Source organism: Equus asinus, chromosome 4, assembly GCF_041296235.1.
Source record: "Equus asinus isolate D_3611 breed Donkey chromosome 4, EquAss-T2T_v2, whole genome shotgun sequence".
Classification (NCBI taxonomy): Eukaryota; Metazoa; Chordata; class Mammalia; order Perissodactyla; family Equidae; genus Equus; species Equus asinus.
Window position 1 is genome coordinate 49,697,705 of NC_091793.1, and position 18,072 is coordinate 49,715,776.

Consider the following 18,072-nt stretch of genomic DNA (forward strand, 5'->3'; position numbering starts at 1 on the left):
TATTATAGGAATTATTAAGATCGACAAACCAATGGAATTTTTAATAGGTTACAGAATAACTGAATATTTATCAAACATCAATTATTTATTGAACATCCATGCTTCTCAGCACACATAATTAAAAAAGAAACAATAAAGAAAACAGAAGGTGCATGAGAACTTCATCTATTAGTTTTTGATCTTATAGGTGGGGAGGTGGGAAAGAGCTAAAGTTAATGAATGTCACTGCTAGTGGTAACAACTAATATGCTCCACTAGTACCTCATCTGAGAAGAAAGTAAAATGAGTTCCAGAGTGGCTGGAGAAGGCCTGATTTGGTTCAACTCTGAAGAAAGGGTAGGATCTGGATAACTGAAAAGGACAATGGAAGACATTCCGAGAAGCAGGGGGATGGGTAACAGGTTTTCTCTAAGAAAATTCACGCTCAATTTATCTATGGAAATTCTTTTGCAAGATTATATGCAAGAGTTACAGGAGAGTCAGGAGGGGAAACTACATGGTTCCTTGTGTAAAGGAACCTGTGACTGTATTGTCACTTAAACTTCCAGTGCCTCTCAAAATACTGTACACCAAAAATGATTTAAAAATTGAAATATACGGAAATATTGCCTCTGATTTCTCCTGCTAGAGAATCAGCTCACAGAGTTGAATAAAAGGAAAGAGATGAGCAGTGACTGCTCTAGATGAAGTATAAGCAATGGGCTCTTCTACCATTGGTGTTTGCTCAGGTCTTTTGTTCTTTCAAGATCAATTAAGCACTTTCTACCTGCCAGACATGGCAGGATTGGAGACAGAATGGTGATGGTGACGAATACATGTTCCAGATGGAAAACACAGGAATGCTAGTGTGAGGACTATTTTAATAGAAAGAATACTGGGAGCTAGAATATTACATAACAATGGGACTTTTAAGCTGGGACTTTAAGAGTGCTAACCATACAAATGTGTGAAGAGACTGTTTCGAGCAAAAAGAACAAGTTTAAAGACTCAGAAGTGAAAGAAAGTGCATCACTGATAGAGTTGAAAGTCAGTGCAGCTGGATGGAGAGAGTAAGGCAAAGAGTAACTAGAAGTGAAGCTGCAGAGGAGATGGAGCCCAGATTGTAGAGGGCCGTGTGAAGACATCCAGGAGTTTTCAGCAGGACATCCATGGGACCAGAGCTGTGTTTTGTTTCATGTTTTTATACGTGACCTGGAGTTAAGAGATAAAGCAACAAGGAAACAGCTTTCCTGGGATGATGAATTGTAATGTTAGAAACTCCACTTTGATGCCCAGAGAGACATTACCCTAAGCAGCCGCAGATAAAAGGTACCTAGAATGTTCTGAGCTAGATAGTTCAGACTGTATTATAATCAGTTTCATTCATTCATTATCTTGCCACATATTTATCAAGTGCTACTATATGTGAGGCATACCTCCTTGAGTATACAGTGGCGATTAAAATCTGATCTTTGTCTTCATGAAACTTAGACCCTCTGACAAATAGATGAAGACTGAAAGTTGTGCCTCTTGTTTATGAGTATGGCCTGGTTGGTTAGTTTTTACATATGACTAATCCACAATAAAGCCAGTTTGCTTAAGTCTCAAGTGCAGTGCTATAACAACAATAGCTGTTATGTATTTGGTGGATGATTCCTTAGTTCATTTGCTTTAACATCCTATTTGGCAAAACAAGGACTTTCATCAATCAGGTCAGTGTCTTCTGCTGTTGCAAAAACACAGATCTTACCTATCCTTTTGTAAACTTACCAAATATTTAGAAATGTTTGTTTTCGTTCACAAGGAGAACTAAGGGAGGAAGCATCAGCAGGGGCCCCCAGTACAAGAGAAAATGTAGCTTTAAGCGTATTTCCTACTGATGATGGATCATTTTATAGGACAGCATGTCGTCCTTGTTATTATTATCATTATTGGAGCAATAAACTGCATTTGCTGTAAATCTACATAGTATCTAAATGATGTGCCTGGAGAAGCCTTTACTGCACTTTGACTACACTGTGCTTCATTATCATGTTTATTGAAAGCCAGTGTGATGATATTTTCCAATTGGAATTTTCCAACTGTTTCATCTCTAAGCAGATTTCAGAATCAAATGTGCTCATCAAAGATTTTTCTTTATCTTTTTGGAACAATGTCTTATCAAAAGCGGAAAAATTGTTCTGGTGGTATTGCTATTTTATGAAAAAAATGATATTATTAACCTTAGGTTAATCTGATTTTAAGCATTTTGTTGATTTCCTAAATTGAAAAATAGAACGTTGAAAAACAAATAATTCTGGAACCCCAAAGATTTATCCATTTTTCTCTTAGATTAATAGGAATACTTAAAACAAGTATGGTAATAAATACCAAATATTGGATATCCACTACACAGCTCAAACTAAATAGAATTGCTAGAATTTAGGCCAAAGGATCTCGGTTATCAATCTTAACATGTCTCATTGTATTACCATATTTGAAAATGATGAGTAAAGAACAGAAGGACTTTTTATATACTAAAAAAAGAAAATACAATTTGACCTTCAGGAATGGAGCTGAGACTAGAATTTCTGACATGCAACCCTGAAGAGACCTCAAAAGAGTCATGACAATTCACCAGTTTTCTTCCTTGAGGTTCATTTCCTTGAAAGTTTACGTTTTGTTGTCAATTAAGTTATGGATAGCGATTTGCTGGTAAGCTTAATTTTTGAGATTGGGTATATGTCATGTTCTTCCTTCTTCCCAGAACTCATCTGGACACCTCAGCTGAGTTGCGGTATTCGGTTGGATCCCTAGTGGACAGCCAGTCTGACTACAGAACAACTAAAGTGATAAGAAGACCAAGGAGAGGCCGCATGGGTGTGCGAAGAGATGAGCCAAAGGTTAAACTTTTTATTTGAAGTCTTGATGGTTTTGAGTAAATACACTATTCCATTTTGGATATAATTTTAATACTAAGAGAATTCATAATTCTAGCATTTTCATTAGTTTCAAGTGTGACATATGTCATATTTTTAAAACTATAAAACTAACATAAAGTCCCTACTGTGTGCCAGAAGTTGAACTAAGCATTTCCTATGTTTTTATCCACATAACTCTATGAATTTGGTACTGTTTTTATACTAATTTCAGATATAAAAAAAATTGAAGCTAAGAAATTTTAAGTGTTCAGCATTACACAGCCAACAATGTTATAAGAGTCAAAACTTAGGCCTGTATTTGTGGGATTTCAAATCCCATGCTTTTGTCCATTATGCTATATTGCCAAACAAATGGATTTTTCATTTGCTTGGGCACTTAAGTAATGGCATTCATCTTGTTAATTAAAAGCAATTAAATATTTTAATTATAATTACTACTTTAAAAGCAATTTGAGGAAAATGTACATAGATTATTGAAAGTGTTTGTGGAGAACTGTTCGTGATAAACTGCAGTGTCAGCCTTTCATTCAGTCAATAACTTAAAATTTGTAAGCTATGCATGTTGAGTAAGTATATAGCTGCATTTTATGGAGAATTAATATATTTCCTTTGTGCCATAAGTGTAGTTTCTTCTCCCCAACCACTCGTATGTGTCAGAAATACTACATAACTTATTTGTCCTTATTTGTACACAGGCTCTTGACATCCTTTTGTTTTTAAATGACACCTATGTGTCATGTACAAATTAATCCCTCATAGTAGGCATTCAATATCCCTTGAGAGGGTGAATAAATAAACAAATGAAGAATAAATTAAGTCCATCTCAGTTCTTTTCTTATTTTTATGTGACAAATAAATTAGTGCTCCTTGGTAGCAAAATAATTAATAACACAAATGCTAATTCAGGTCCTCAAATCTTAAGTAAATCATCAAGGCAATATCATGTGGTCCCTCCAAAAGTCGTTTTATATTATCATGAAAATGAAAACCAACTTTTTAAAGAGCAGAAAACTCTAGGACCTCTCTCTTACTCCCTCTCGTACGTTCCGATCACAGATTGAAAAATACTCGTCTATTGGTTATTCAAGACTCATTCACATGGAGGACTTAATCAGTTAAAAAAACATAGCCGTGTAAAATAGCATACCTTGGGCTTAAAAAGTCAATGAGGCATTTAAGTGACCAGAGCACTGGAGATGAAATTAAATTACTTTTCAATATTTTTAATAATAATTTATTAGAGTCTGTGTAAGTGAATGTTGAGAGAATTCCTGTGTAATGTGTTGTGTGGTAATATTTGTAGTCTCAGCCTCTAATAAGAAACTGTAAGTAAGACTAATTAGTATAAGAAATGGGAATGCTTGAATACACGTGAATAGAGATTGTTACATTTGGAAACAGGGGAAAATATTGCAAACATAAATGCTTTAAAGTGATTGTTACCTTGAATTGAGGTTAAACTAGAAATCATGCAGAAGTTTATGATCTTTATTCCTATTAAAATGTTGATATTTATGCTGACAATTAATACACGCCATTACATAAGATGTCAAGGAAGTATTTTACTGAACCAATAAATTTAAATGTTAATAATCAGTTCTGCTTTTGCCAGGTAAGCTATAAAAGCATGTTGCTTTTTGGTTGCTGTTTCTCAGAATAGTGCTTTGAAAATGAGTAATGTGATAAATACTATAATTGTTCTTTGACAATCCAGGTGAAATCTCTTGGGGATCATGAGTGGAATAGAACTCAACAAATTGGAGTGCTAAGCAGCCACCCTTTTGAAAGTGACACAGAAATGTCTGATATTGATGATGACGACAGGGAAACAATTTTTAGCTCAATGGATCTTCTCTCTCCAAGTGGTCATTCTGATGCCCAGACTCTAGCCATGATGCTTCAGGAACAACTGGATGCCATCAACAAAGAAATCAGGTGAGTTCAGTTATTACTGATGGTTTCAAGGGATTAGAAGACTTTTGTTTTTTTTAGTTATGACCTGGGCTCTCTTTCTCTCTTGTTTTTTGGGGGTATTTTTACTGAGCTAACACCTGTTGCCAGTCTTCCTCTATTTTGTATGTGGTTTGACACCACAGCATGGCTTGATGAGTGGTGTGGATCCGCGCCCATGATCTGAACCCATGAACCTGGGCTGCCAAAGTGGAGCGTGCCAAACTTAACCACTGCACCACCAGGCCAGCCCTGGGATTAGAAAAATTTAATACTAAAATTGCGATCATCAGATCAGAAGTATTAGCATCACCTGGGAGCTTGTTAGAAGTGCCGAATGTCAGACCTGACCCCATATCTCTTGAATTAGAATGTGCATTTTCACAACATTCCTAGGATATTTGTATATGTCCCCTATAAAATTAGGACAGCCTTTGTAAGGGACCTACATGAAACATATACAGACTAATGATGTTACGGTATATAAAAGAATGAGGTATATAAATTAATTTTTACTGAGTTATTTCAGCCTGGATATGAAAAAATGTACTACCACCATACAGCAGATGATAGATGATTTCCAAAGAGTAGATAATATCATAAAGTTGAAATTGTACAAGTTAACATTTCAGACCCCAGCGAAGGACCCAACTGTGTCAGGTGGATTTGTTTTCTTTTGAACATCAGGAAACTAAACTTAACTTGTTTTTTCAATTAATGAACAGTCTTTTACTATTTTGAACAATGCTTTTATTTGCTCTTTCTGGGTGTAGCTAAATCTGTTGGCCTCCTAATATGATTCAGATCTACCTAGCTCTCTACCGTCATCCCCCTATCGCACATTGTAATAGTTTCTCATCTGGAAAACGACAGTAGTTTCTATCTGGTTTCTTTATATTGTTTGGGTTCCTGATCTAATCCAGACTAACACTGCAGCCAGAACAGACTTTTTAAATCCCAAATGTGCGTATGTAATTTCCCATTTTTAAACCCTTCGATTGCTCTTAAGATAAAGATCAAAATCCTTCATATGGTCTGCAATGCCCCACCTGCCTCAGCATCCTCTTGGCATTCACCTGTCCAACCCCATATCCTTTAATACATGACTTTCAGTTCTTTGAATGTCCCCTTGCTCTCTCCTTTATTGCTATTCCTTACTTCTGGAACGTTCTCCTCAACACAGCATTCTACCTGAACACGTCACCAACTTTACTCTCAACTCATCATGAGCAGCTCCACCCTCACTTCTGTTCTTCAGTTCACTGTACTGTCCTTAAGTTCTTTACCTTTCCTAGACTATAAGTTATATAAAAGCAAAAAATATATCTGCTCACTGTTTTATTTCTAGGTCTTAGCACTTTGCTTGATAACTAGAAAGTGCTTCATAAATATTTCATTACCATAAATAGAAAAAAATAGAGAGAACATGAATTCAAACTGAATAACATTTTCCAATGTTGTGCAGCTAATGGCTGAACTCACTGAACAGATTTGAAATCAAGTATATATCCTTGTGATATTTGCTTTCACCAAAAGTATATACACATACCCTCAATAACAACCTATGTCTCTCCAGGGACTCTTCAGTTTGTTACATTAGAGTAGAAATTACCAGTAACAATCTTGCTGTAGATGAATTAAGTTGATACCCACATAACCTGTTCAAACTACTGTCCTTCAATATATTTCCTCATTGTCCTCAATAATGTAGGTTAATATAGTTGCTGATTTGTAAGAAATATATAAAATTAAAATACATAGCAACATTCAAAAGAAATAGTCAACTTGATAAAAACCGTGGTGAGCTGCTAACACCAACCAGAGTTTATCTCTAGTTAAGATTTTTCTTCTTTCATGAACTAACTTAACCATTTAAAAATAGCTTTTTCTGGCTTCTTTACAGTTCACTGACTCTCTTAAAGGGAGAGATAAAGTGACTTCAAACTCATTTGCCACTGCAACGTTCATTACTGTTCGTCTACAGTTGCTGCTATTTAGCCTGCTTTACTTCTGTAGTCTTCTTTATTCTTTCTTCCTTCTGTTTGATTCCGATAGGAATCCCTCCCCAACACACTGGGACCTTCTGAAGGGAATCTATTTCATCGCTATTTTCTTTGCTTTCCATATTAACATCAGGATTTGAAAGATCAATGGATTGTGGTGTATTTTTCCAAATAAACTGAACATCTAGGTAGCACTGGTTCTCCTTTTTGATTAAACCTCCACCTACCTCCTACTCAACTTGTCCCTTTAGGTTAGACTCTCCTTTACAATTAATGGAATACCTGGAGGTTATAATTAAAATTTCCTTGTACAGCAGAACCGTATTGCCTCTCACCGGAAGATTTTTCTGAAAGAATAATTTTCCACCAAGCATTTTAATAGTACAAAATTCCTTTTTTTTTTTTTTTTTGGAGGGAAGATGCTGTTTTTTCATTGGAATGTGTTGAAAGCATTAATGATGTTGTACTATATTATTTGATTAAGGCTTCCTTTGGGATTCTGGTTTTTGGGTAAAGTTAATACGCACACATGGGGGCCGGCCCTCTGGCCGAGTGGTTAAGTTTGTGCACTCTGCTTCAGGGGCCCAGGGTTTCACAGGTTCGGATCCTGGGCGCAGACCTGGCACTGCTCATCAGGCCATGCTGTGGCGGCATGCTGCATGCAACAATTAGAAGTACCTACAGCTAAAATATACAACTATATATTGGGGGGATTTGGGGAGAAGAAGGAAAAATAAGAAAGAAAGAAATAAAACCTTTAGAAAAATTTTTTTAATTGATAAAAAAATAAAATGCACCCATGAAAATAAACTTCAAAGTAACAGAATTCGTATTCTTTGTGTATGTGAAAAATTATAATTAAGAGTAAATGTGCCTCATTATTTTTATTGACTTTTTCTTTATAGCAGTTTAGAGCAGTTCACAGCAAAATTGAGGGGAAGTTACAGAGAGTTTCTGTATACCCTGGCTGCACACATGCATAGCTTCTCCCTTTAGCAACGTCTTCCACCACAGTGGTACATTTGTTACAATTGATGAACCTATACTGACGCATCATAATCACCCAAAGTCCATAGTTTACATTAAGGTTTACTCTTGGTGTTATACATATTATGTGGGCTTGGAAAATTGTATAATGACATGTACCCATCATTATGGTATCATGCAGAATATTTTTTACTGTCCTAAAAATACACTGTTTTCTGCCTATTCATTGCTCTTCCCCTCCCAACACCTGGCATCCACTGACCTGGTTACTGTCTTTACAGTTTTGCCTTTTCCGGTGTGTCATATAGTCGGAATCTTTTCATATTGGCTTCTTTCATTTAGTCATATGCATTTAATGTTCCTCCACGTCTTTTCGTGGCTTGATAGCTCACTTCTTTTTAGTACTGAATAATATTCCATTGTCCAGATATATCACAGTTTATTTATCCATTCGCCTACTGAAGGGCCTCTTGGTTACTTCCAAGTTTTTGTAATTATGGGTAAAGCTGGTATAAACATCTGTGTGCAGATTTTTGCATGGACATAAGTTTTCAACTCCTTTGGATAAATAACAAGGAGCACGATTACTGTATCATATGATAAGACTGTTAAGTTTTGTAAGAAACCGCCAAAGTCTTCCAAAGTGAATACATAAAAAGAAAACAGCAGTGATCATAACTTTGAACTTAAGGCTTATACATCATAGGAGATCACAGTAAGCCATTTGGAGTTAAGAGGGAAATATCCCAGAAGAGGTTTCTGACCCCTTTTTTCAAACAAACTGTGTTAGTACACAGTTTTATTATAACAATATGGAAAATGTGTGTAGATTCAACTTAAATAGAAGCTTCACACAACCAGGCGAAAGTTCTTTATTCTTTGCGTCTTTGTAATAACTAACTTTACATATTCTTGAAGCTTCTCTTTATTTAAAGAAAAAGAGTAATGTCTAGTGTTTTGTCTTCTCAAAAGCATTTATAACAACAATTTTTTAAAAATTTTTTTCGTTATCTATCTATCTTTCTAGTTAGCTAGCTATCTCCACATTATTAAATTGCCTTGTGCTTGTTTAAAAGCACCTTGGCTGAGTAGATATTAATGTAAAAAAAGACTCAGGGTTTTATTTAGCCAAATGATAATTATAAATGATAATTTATTGAAGAGTCTATCTATTATAACTTTTTCATTGGAAAGGAAGTAAGATTCAATAACATTGTTGGAATCTGAGTTTCTAAATTTCTCACTCATTGACACCTGAGTTCAAATGTAAGATTAGAATTAATGGCAAAATTAATTAGGCAGGCAAGTTTTCAAGAGTTTCATAGAGTTTCAAGAGTGGCATAATATAGAAAAAAGGTCAAAGGTCAAACTAAAAGTAAAGAGGAATTATATATCATTTCAAAAAACGGATATTCTAAATTTCAGCAAGAAAGTCCGGGAATTTATTGAAAATTATATTGCCTAGAAAAAAAAGATGAAAATATTAGATTTGATATAAAATGTTCACAAAGTAGTTTTTTATTGATTCCAGTTACCATTAGAGCAGCATATAATGGGTCAAAATTAAACTGTACCTTTCAGGCTAATTCAGGAAGAAAAAGAATCTACAGAGTTACGTGCTGAAGAAATTGAGAATAGAGTGGCTAGTGTGAGCCTGGAAGGCCTGAATTTGGCGAGGGTCCACCCAGGTACCTCCATCACTGCCTCAGTTACGGCTTCTTCACTGGCCAGTTCATCTCCCCCAAGTGGACACTCAACGCCAAAGCTCACCCCGCGAAGTCCTGCCAGGGAAATGGATCGGATGGGAGTCATGACACTGGTATGATGATGTGTCCAGAGAACCCTCAACTCCTTTAGGAGTAATGATGCAATAACTGAAACTTATTTGGTGTTTATTCTAGTCTAAGGACTTCCTGTGTGTTTTATTGTTTCTTTTTCTTGTTTTTTTACAACATCTCTAAGTGATAGGTGTAATTATTAATTCTACTATGAGATGAGGAAATGTAGTCTACATAAGTGTAACTTTCCCACGGTCCCATAATAAGTCAATGGAAGAGCAGGAATTTAAATATCACATCGGAAATCTGAATAACTCAAACTATTAAGTACACTGATGATATCTTGGTGGACTAAATTAGGGCTAGGTGGGTTTTTTTGACACACCAAATTACAAAAATTATTTAATTGTTTCAATACACCAACATAGAATGCTCTAATTTTATAATATAATATAATTTTAATAAGAAGAGCCATTAAAAACAACAGCAGCAATTTCCCAATTTTTAGATTTCCATGTCAATATTCTCACCCTTCTTTATTCTTTATTTATTTATCTTCATATTTAACATTAAAAGTTGGAAACCTAAAGTAGGAAGTACCTTGAACATAAGTCAGAGAAAATCAAAGTATTCTGCTAAAAATAATACAGGAAAACCTCTGGAAAATATGGTTGAAATGAATGCTGAATGCCATGGTGTTTAGTCATTTAATTCTCATTATGACATTTGGAAGTCAAAGGGCATTATCGTAATAGAGTAGAGGTAACTGAGCCTTTGAGAGTAGGAGTAAGTGGCCCGTGCTCAACACAGCTAGTAAGTGGAGCTGGGTTTTTCTTCAAATTTGCTAACTCAAAAGCATGTCCTATTCTGTCTTTTTTTCTTGTGATTACCTGGAAATGTGTTGAAATAACAACAATAATGAAGATTTAAATATTCTGTACTGTAAAATTCTATGTTTTTGTAGTGAATATTAAAACTATATTATTAAAACAATAAAGTTCCAATTAAAAATAAAAGTTTGGGAACAGAGATTAATTAAAATTCAAATAGGCCACATAATAGTTTATATACTGTCAAGTCTAGTACATATACAAGAAAAGGAGGAGATATTAATGATACTACAGAAGAACATGAAATATAGAGAGAGTTTCTGGTCAGAAGATTGTGAAGCTACCATAAAAAGTGTTACAATGTCTGTATCTGTGCGTGTGTGTGTGTGTGTGTGTGTGTGTGACATCTGAACAACAAAGTTTAATTTATTTCTGTGTCATCTTTAAATAAATATGTTGCAAAAATGTGTATTGTGGCTAATAACTTATAACAATTATGTATATTAGAATTAATTATATACATGCACATATATGTGCATACTCTTACCTCTGGGGAAAACTACCTTATAAGTAATTTTATTTTTATCTTCACAAAACTTGTTATGTATATAGATTTAGGTATCTTTTTCTTTAATTTTGCAGTTGAGACTTGAAACAGGAGACTTTTTACATGGCGAAGCAACATTTCTCATATTCAAACTCTTTACAATTATAAGACTTCTATGCAATAAAGTCTGCATAAAAGAGAAATGGTGAAATTAAAAATATAAAAGAAAGGTTTACCTCCTTAAGCCATTGAGTCCTCTATTCTGTGCTCATTCTAGACTTGATGTTAAAGATATTTTTGAAATAGACAGCACAGATGATGGCCAGTCAAAACAAAGGCCAGCTCATCAGAACTGACCCCACCCAGGCACAGGACAGCTTTTAGCCAACGTGCTCAGATACGCTAGCCCAGTATACTGAGCTACATTATGATCTTGTTTTAGAAATCTAGGAACACACATCTGATTTTATTAACTAAAAATATTATCTCTGGCTTAGTTTCTGCATAAATAATGTATGCTGCGTATATTGATGACCTACTTATTATCAAAGGCTACAGTATGAATCTTGGCCCACAGAGCATAATTTAGTCAGCATTCAGGGCAAACAAACTTTGGTTATTTCTGTACTGCTGTTATTTCCTTACATTTTACAACAGAGTATTTTTCCCTTTTAAGTATTTTCATAAACATTGGCATCACAATCCTTGACAGAGTTATTATTTGTTGACAGTGTTATTATTTTTGTAATAATAAAATAACATGTATATAATCATTTAGAAGTGATGTTTGTGCACATGTGAAAAGGATACCACTGCTTTCATGCATTTTCTTGAACAGTTAGTCATGAATAAATCAGTGGTAAATGAATTTTATTACACTATAATTAGAGTACTTAAAAAATATTTAGGAATTTTCCTGAGGGTGAAAAAGTATTTAGAATGTTTAATATCTGACTCATAAAAACAAGAAATGAAATCCAGGAAGTTCTTATCACCGAATAAAACTTTATCATCAAATTCTTGTACCTGTAGAAGATATTGGAGGAAAAATAATTTTGCCGAATATAATTTATGTTTTAATATTCAGAGAATAATTAGAAATTTTAGGAGCAGAAAAGCTGAGATTGAAAAAATATTGTATTCATTTGTATTGTATATGTTCATATGTTTTGCCAACATTGTTATTTGTTCTGATAATAAAGAGTACTTGTATTTATTTTACCTCATTACAAATCCATAAGCATGAATAACATGATGGCAATATCTAATTGGAATATTGAATGGAGTTAATCAACCCATTTTCCAATAGCAACAAAAATGTAAAGTAGAATAGTTTAAGAAAAATTGTTTTACTTATATAAGGAAAATTAGCAAAGATACTAAGTGAATAAGGTTCGTCTGGAATTGTAAAGAATTAACTATTTTTTTTAAATTCTGTAGAAAAGCACTGACAAGAAAACACTAGTCACAGAAACACGTAATACCGAGGCCAGAGCTTTTGGTATTTGAGAACTGGGGGGTTGTTAGGATGCCAGGAAGTTTGAGATCCCTCAGGAACAGCGTACTTGCCCAAAGGAGGCCCAAGGCTCTGCATAGACTGGGCAAAAAGGACTGTTATAAACTCCATATAAGATCCATTAGACTGGGCAAAAAGGACTGTTATAAACTCCATATAAGATCCATTGGATCTTCATTTATACACAATTTCTTCATTCCCATCTATATTTTCTTAGGAGGATATAGTCCAGTATTTATTTCTGGCCTGCTCACTCCAAATGCGCTTTATATTCCCTACGGTCCATGGCTCATATCTCATGCACATACACACAACCCCATCATGAAGGCATGCCCCATCCATACCGTCTAGGAAGTCCCCTCTCTAACTCTCAGGAGGAGTGCTTTTATAGTGGTTAAAGACATTTATTTACAGAAGACTGGAATGAAAAAAAAGTATAGCCAAGTTATAGATATTATTTAAACTTGTAACATTATCAAATGGTAATCATTAATTAGACCTATTTTCTGTTGTTTTTGTTATTGCCAATCACAGCCAAGTGATCTAAGGAAACATCGGAGAAAGGTATTGTAAACATCTACATGATTACTAGTTGAATATTGTTTTCTATGAAAGCTGTAAAATTATATTCCCTCTAGTTGAAGCATTTTATTAACAGAAAAAAATAAATATTAAAAGTATTTAAGTGTTATTGAATTGTTTAAATATGATCATAAGAGTAAATGCATCAAAATAAAATTGTTTATGCTTTCTAGGGTAATGATTATATTATGAGGACTAAATATCCTTGTTTTCCACAGAATATTTAGACTACTGTTGATAAAATTAGATAGTTTATTGTCCATACTAGAGCAATGCTGCTTGTTTTAAAAAGTAGGTTTTTCTACTATTCAGGCATGTGAGACCAACAGATCAGGAGACGACTGCCAGTAAAGATAGCTTGTTACTCACGTTTCCCAAGAGAACGGGCATACCATGCTGTGTAGGGCAAGCAGAAGCACCAGGGTGGGTCAGGAGGCAGACAGAATGAGGGGAGAACGTGGGCAGGAGCCCTCACTGTGGTTCTTATGGGAGAGGCAAGGCAAGGCAGGGTAAGCAGGTTTAGGACTGGCTAGTTTGAATAATTTCAGTGGCCTCTAGGGTTATAGGGGTTATCTCTAGTTGTCTAATCCCTGGCCTGGTATGGTGAAGGCAGAGGAATATTGCCTCCTAGGGTACAAGAGTCAAATAGAAAAGATGGTTTGGGGTACTGGTCTAGATTGGTCAGTTAGCATATGGAAGGTGCCCTCCAGGGAAGTGTTTTGCTTTCTCTAAGAATTAGCGAACTCCTGGAGGGCATTCTATCCTGGGTCAGCATGGCCCCAGATGATGGAGCATCAAGAATACAGAAAATGTGAAAATATAGTTAATATACTGCTTTCCTGTTTGGTATGACATCAATAGAATAAATATTGGATATGGGTAACAAAGTGGACTTCAGTTTTGACACAAAATGACATCTTGTTAGATAACTAACAGCAGAGGTCAGACTCACAGGATATCACATAGGAAAGATTTCAAAGATTCAACCTACTATCCAGGGCATAAATATTTTTCAGCATCCTCTTGGTGTAGTAGTCAGTCTATGCCTAAACAATTCTGGAACCAGAGAACTTTTTTTAATTAAGGGAATCTATATTATGCTTACATGGCTTAGGTTGAAAGAATTTTCTTTTTCTTTTTCTGGGGAAAGAATTTTCTTTTTCTTTTTCATCTCTCTTCCTATAGCACCTTTTCCTTGATACTACCAGTTAGTTCTCAAGTGTCAAATTAACCATGCATGATGTTCTTATTATTTGTCTTTGACTTTCTCCACCACTTAAAACGACTATACTGGGAATTTAGGAAGAAATCTGAATGGGTAATATAAAAGAAATTCAGTAGGTATAAGAAAAAGCAGTCACAAAAGAAGATTCTGTCCAGAAATGCAGCCTCAGGGAATTGAGGGAGTAAAGAGATGATTGGTATAAAGGTAGGTCATGGGAAGAGGACCATAAACTAAAAATTGCTGTATGTCAGAGTAAGAAGTTACACACATGATCTCATTTCCACTTCAGAAAAACACATTAAAATAAGTATTATCACTTCCATTTTATTGATGAGGAAACTTAATCTTAGAGTAGGTAAGTCGTTGGCACATGTCATTCAACAAATAAGAGAAACCAGGATTCAAATCCATCTCTGATTGTAAAGCCTTTCTCCTCCACTTTGTGTCTGTTGTATGAGCTCTAAGGGTTATTCAGAGAATGGTTTTTGTATGACATTTTCAGAGGCTGATATTTGAGTTGGCATAGTTTGACTGGCAGTGTGGAGAGAGGAGGGTATTTTCTAAGAGGGGGTTTCAGGAAAAAAAATCTGGAAGTAGAAATGGTCAAGCCTAGCAGAAATAGTCATGGAAAACAACCATGGTTAGATCATGGAACTGTGAAGATGTAAATACATATGAGGAAGAGTTTGGAAACACACTTCATGAGTTTAGAGAGATGTGAGTTTAGAAAGGATTTGCCATAATATTGACATTATGCTGAAAGTAGTTCTTGAAAAAGATTCTTCTGGTGGCCGTAGGCTAGTCGAAATGGAGAGAGGAAATCCTATTAAGATGCCTCCCTAAACTGTTAAAAGTAACGCTGGCTTGGATGACAAGAGCCCAGACAGTTTTATTAAGTTTCTCCAATGCATGAGGTCTTTGTCATATATGAACACATTTATGCATAATAGCTTAATGTATAAACAAGCAAGATGTTGCATAGATACAAGATGAGAACACAGCTTTAACATTTTTGCTGTAACCATATTGAGGAACTTTTTTTCCATCAGAACTTCCAGAGCCATATGTCTTTTAGTTTTGCCTTCCACAATCTTTCTCTCTCTGTGTATGTATTTTAATGCACAATGATGGTATTTTAAAAAATGCATCATTGTTGTAAAAAAAACTCTCAACAATTAACTTGACTCTTGAAAAGTCTTATATAGTATCTCTGACAAAATTTATGGTATCCCTGAATTGTTCTAGATTCTGAAATAAATTCTTTAAAGAAATTCCTTTCATCTCATCTTCTTGGGTTGTTCTGTATGCTTTTTTCAATTTTCCCATGAGAGGTAGTGAAATGAAACAATTTGCAAGAATTATGTTCTTAACTTTTATTATTCTCACTTTAAAAAGTAAAGTTTTTTTCCTTATAAACTGCAACTTGTTTTTTAAACATCCTGGAACACATTTCATTAGCCTGATCTAAAGCACTTTATCTGATAAAGGTGTATTTTGCCAACATTTCTTCTTAGTTCAAAAATCTCCCTCTTGAAAGACGTCCATGTTATGATAACCTGACTATGCATAATCTTTTTTTATTGAATTAATTCAAATATACGTTGAATAACTTTCTGGAAAGCATTTACTTCTGGATATATTGAAATGGATTCCAGGATAGCTTTTTCATAGTCCCTGGGTATTGGTCTATAGTGTTTATTAACTTTAAGTAATATTTTTGTGTAGTAGGTCCATTTTTTTTAACTGGAATGTCTTCACTTTTAAATAGTTATGATAGTCATACTCGTTAATAATGTGAATTTGTACGTGTAAGACCTATATGCCCCAAGTCTCTTTGTATTGTTTTTGTATTAGAATTACTCGAATAGCTTTGCTTTAATGATTCTCCACTTCCATCAGTTTCATTTGAAAATTAGAAGGAGATCATCTGAATGTATTGTTTTTGATTCTAGATTGCAGTGGTGGAAGAAGATGGTCGGGAGGATAAAGCAACAATTAAATGTGAAACTTCTCCTCCCCCTACCCCTAGAGCTATCAGGATGACTCACACGCTCCCTTCTTCGTACCACAATGATGCCCGAAGGTATGACTCTCAGCACACTGCAGGTTCTATGCTCCCCTTCCGAAAATATCCCTCTCCCTTTCAATGTTGTGAAATAGACTGCTTAAAAATTTATACAAAAAATTTGATTAGCGCTAGAATTCTTTGTTGGGGCATTGTCCTGCTCTCTCTCCCCAATATCATTTGTGAAAAAACCAAAATTTCCATTCTGAGAATATTTTTAGTTTTAAAATTAACTGTATATTTGCAATCTTGTTATTAGCCAGTGTTGATAAGAAGAGCTCTTCTATTTTTGGCCTATATTTCTTATTAAAATAGAGTCAGGCTAGAGAAAGGATGTACTAAGAAAGTAACAAAAAGCTGAAGGGATCCTAGGACAAGACTATCAATTTGGCTTATAGTGTAAAAGTGATTAAGGTCTGAAAAGTCCATAATTGCGCCTCACATACTTTCAGCAGACAGGTATGTACATGACCGTATGGGTGCTTGTGCTGCCCGCTAGAACAGCTCCTCAGGCAGAAAGTTCTTAGAAACGAAAAAAAGCAAATTTGCCAAAATTTTAAAAGAAAAGGTAAGTTTACGTGGGGAGAATATCCCATTTGTCATAGTGACTCTTCATACTGTCCTTTCCATCTGCATAAAAATTTGCAAGCAGATCTCTATAATACTGATGTAAATAAATCTAAGCATGCAATTTACATCTTAAGAGTGTGTCCTTTCTTATCACTTGCAGCTCTTACCAATTGCAGCATCTCTGGACACATAATCCATACAACAAAATGTGATGACTTAGTGATTAATACTTTAAGTAAGACTCTATCTTCTAAATGGTTTATGTATATCTGAAAACAGAGCTTTTTGTGCTGTCAGGCATTTTGTTCTTCATATTTTGTTTACTTTTCACTTCTAATGTGGAAAACAAACACAGTTACTCCAGCTTCGAAATACATACTTCCTCCACTTTCAAAAAAGAGAGTGAATTATATTGTAACATATGAAAAGCTATTGCTTTGGAGTTTAGAGAGTGTGAACCTAGATTAATTAGGATGAATAAGTAAAGTTAAATAATTCATTATATTATTGTCAAATTAACAGTTGTAGGAAAAAATGATAGAAACATCTATTGAACCTCTCCGATTAATACAGTGTCAAATATTGATCAGGAATAGAGCCGAGACAAACTGCTTGAAAATCCTTTCACCTTATAATGTACCTAAAAGAATACCTGAGAGCTAGAAGAAAACATATCCAGTGATCACTAGGGTACGTGATCTGTTGCTGTTAAATACCACCCAGACGACTTAAGACTAGATGAATTAGGCTCTAAAACTGAGAGAGAGAAAGAAGGCTGGAGGAAAATCCCATAAAACCAGGGGCTACAATAGCACCTTAAATTTCGCTATTGGTTATATTTAACTGTCTTATCATAGGTCATGACGTTTAAGATTACAAAAACAAGCTCCAAGAAAGAAATAGGTAAATGGTCAAGTGCTAAACAATAGATCGGTTAACAGGCAGTTAATAAGCCAATCTATGTTTATTGATTAGTTTGAGATTATACAAAAAATAAGGGAAAAAATAATTTGGAACCAAAAGAAATTTTTCTAGAGAAAATTTGGAGGCTAAGGGCCCATTGGCTGAGGAAACCACTCTTCAATGTGCTTAAGAATAAACGTGGGAAGAAAGGGAAAC

General features: G+C 34.8%; 1 protein-coding gene across 24 annotated transcripts in view; it reads left to right on the forward strand.

The window, feature by feature from the left end:
* The window catches only part of PPFIA2 (PTPRF interacting protein alpha 2), a 450,745-nt gene that overhangs the window by 357,380 nt on the left and 75,293 nt on the right, over positions 1 to 18,072 (forward strand). For all 24 annotated transcript variants that reach the window (XM_070507223.1, XM_070507232.1, XM_070507235.1 and 21 more), the window contains 5 exons: positions 2,726 to 2,861; positions 4,615 to 4,835; positions 9,422 to 9,659; positions 13,046 to 13,075; positions 16,271 to 16,401. In XM_070507223.1, coding sequence (XP_070363324.1) covers positions 2,726 to 2,861; positions 4,615 to 4,835; positions 9,422 to 9,659; positions 13,046 to 13,075; positions 16,271 to 16,401 — 756 coding nt within the window. The remainder of the gene's footprint in view (positions 1 to 2,725; positions 2,862 to 4,614; positions 4,836 to 9,421; positions 9,660 to 13,045; positions 13,076 to 16,270; positions 16,402 to 18,072) is intronic.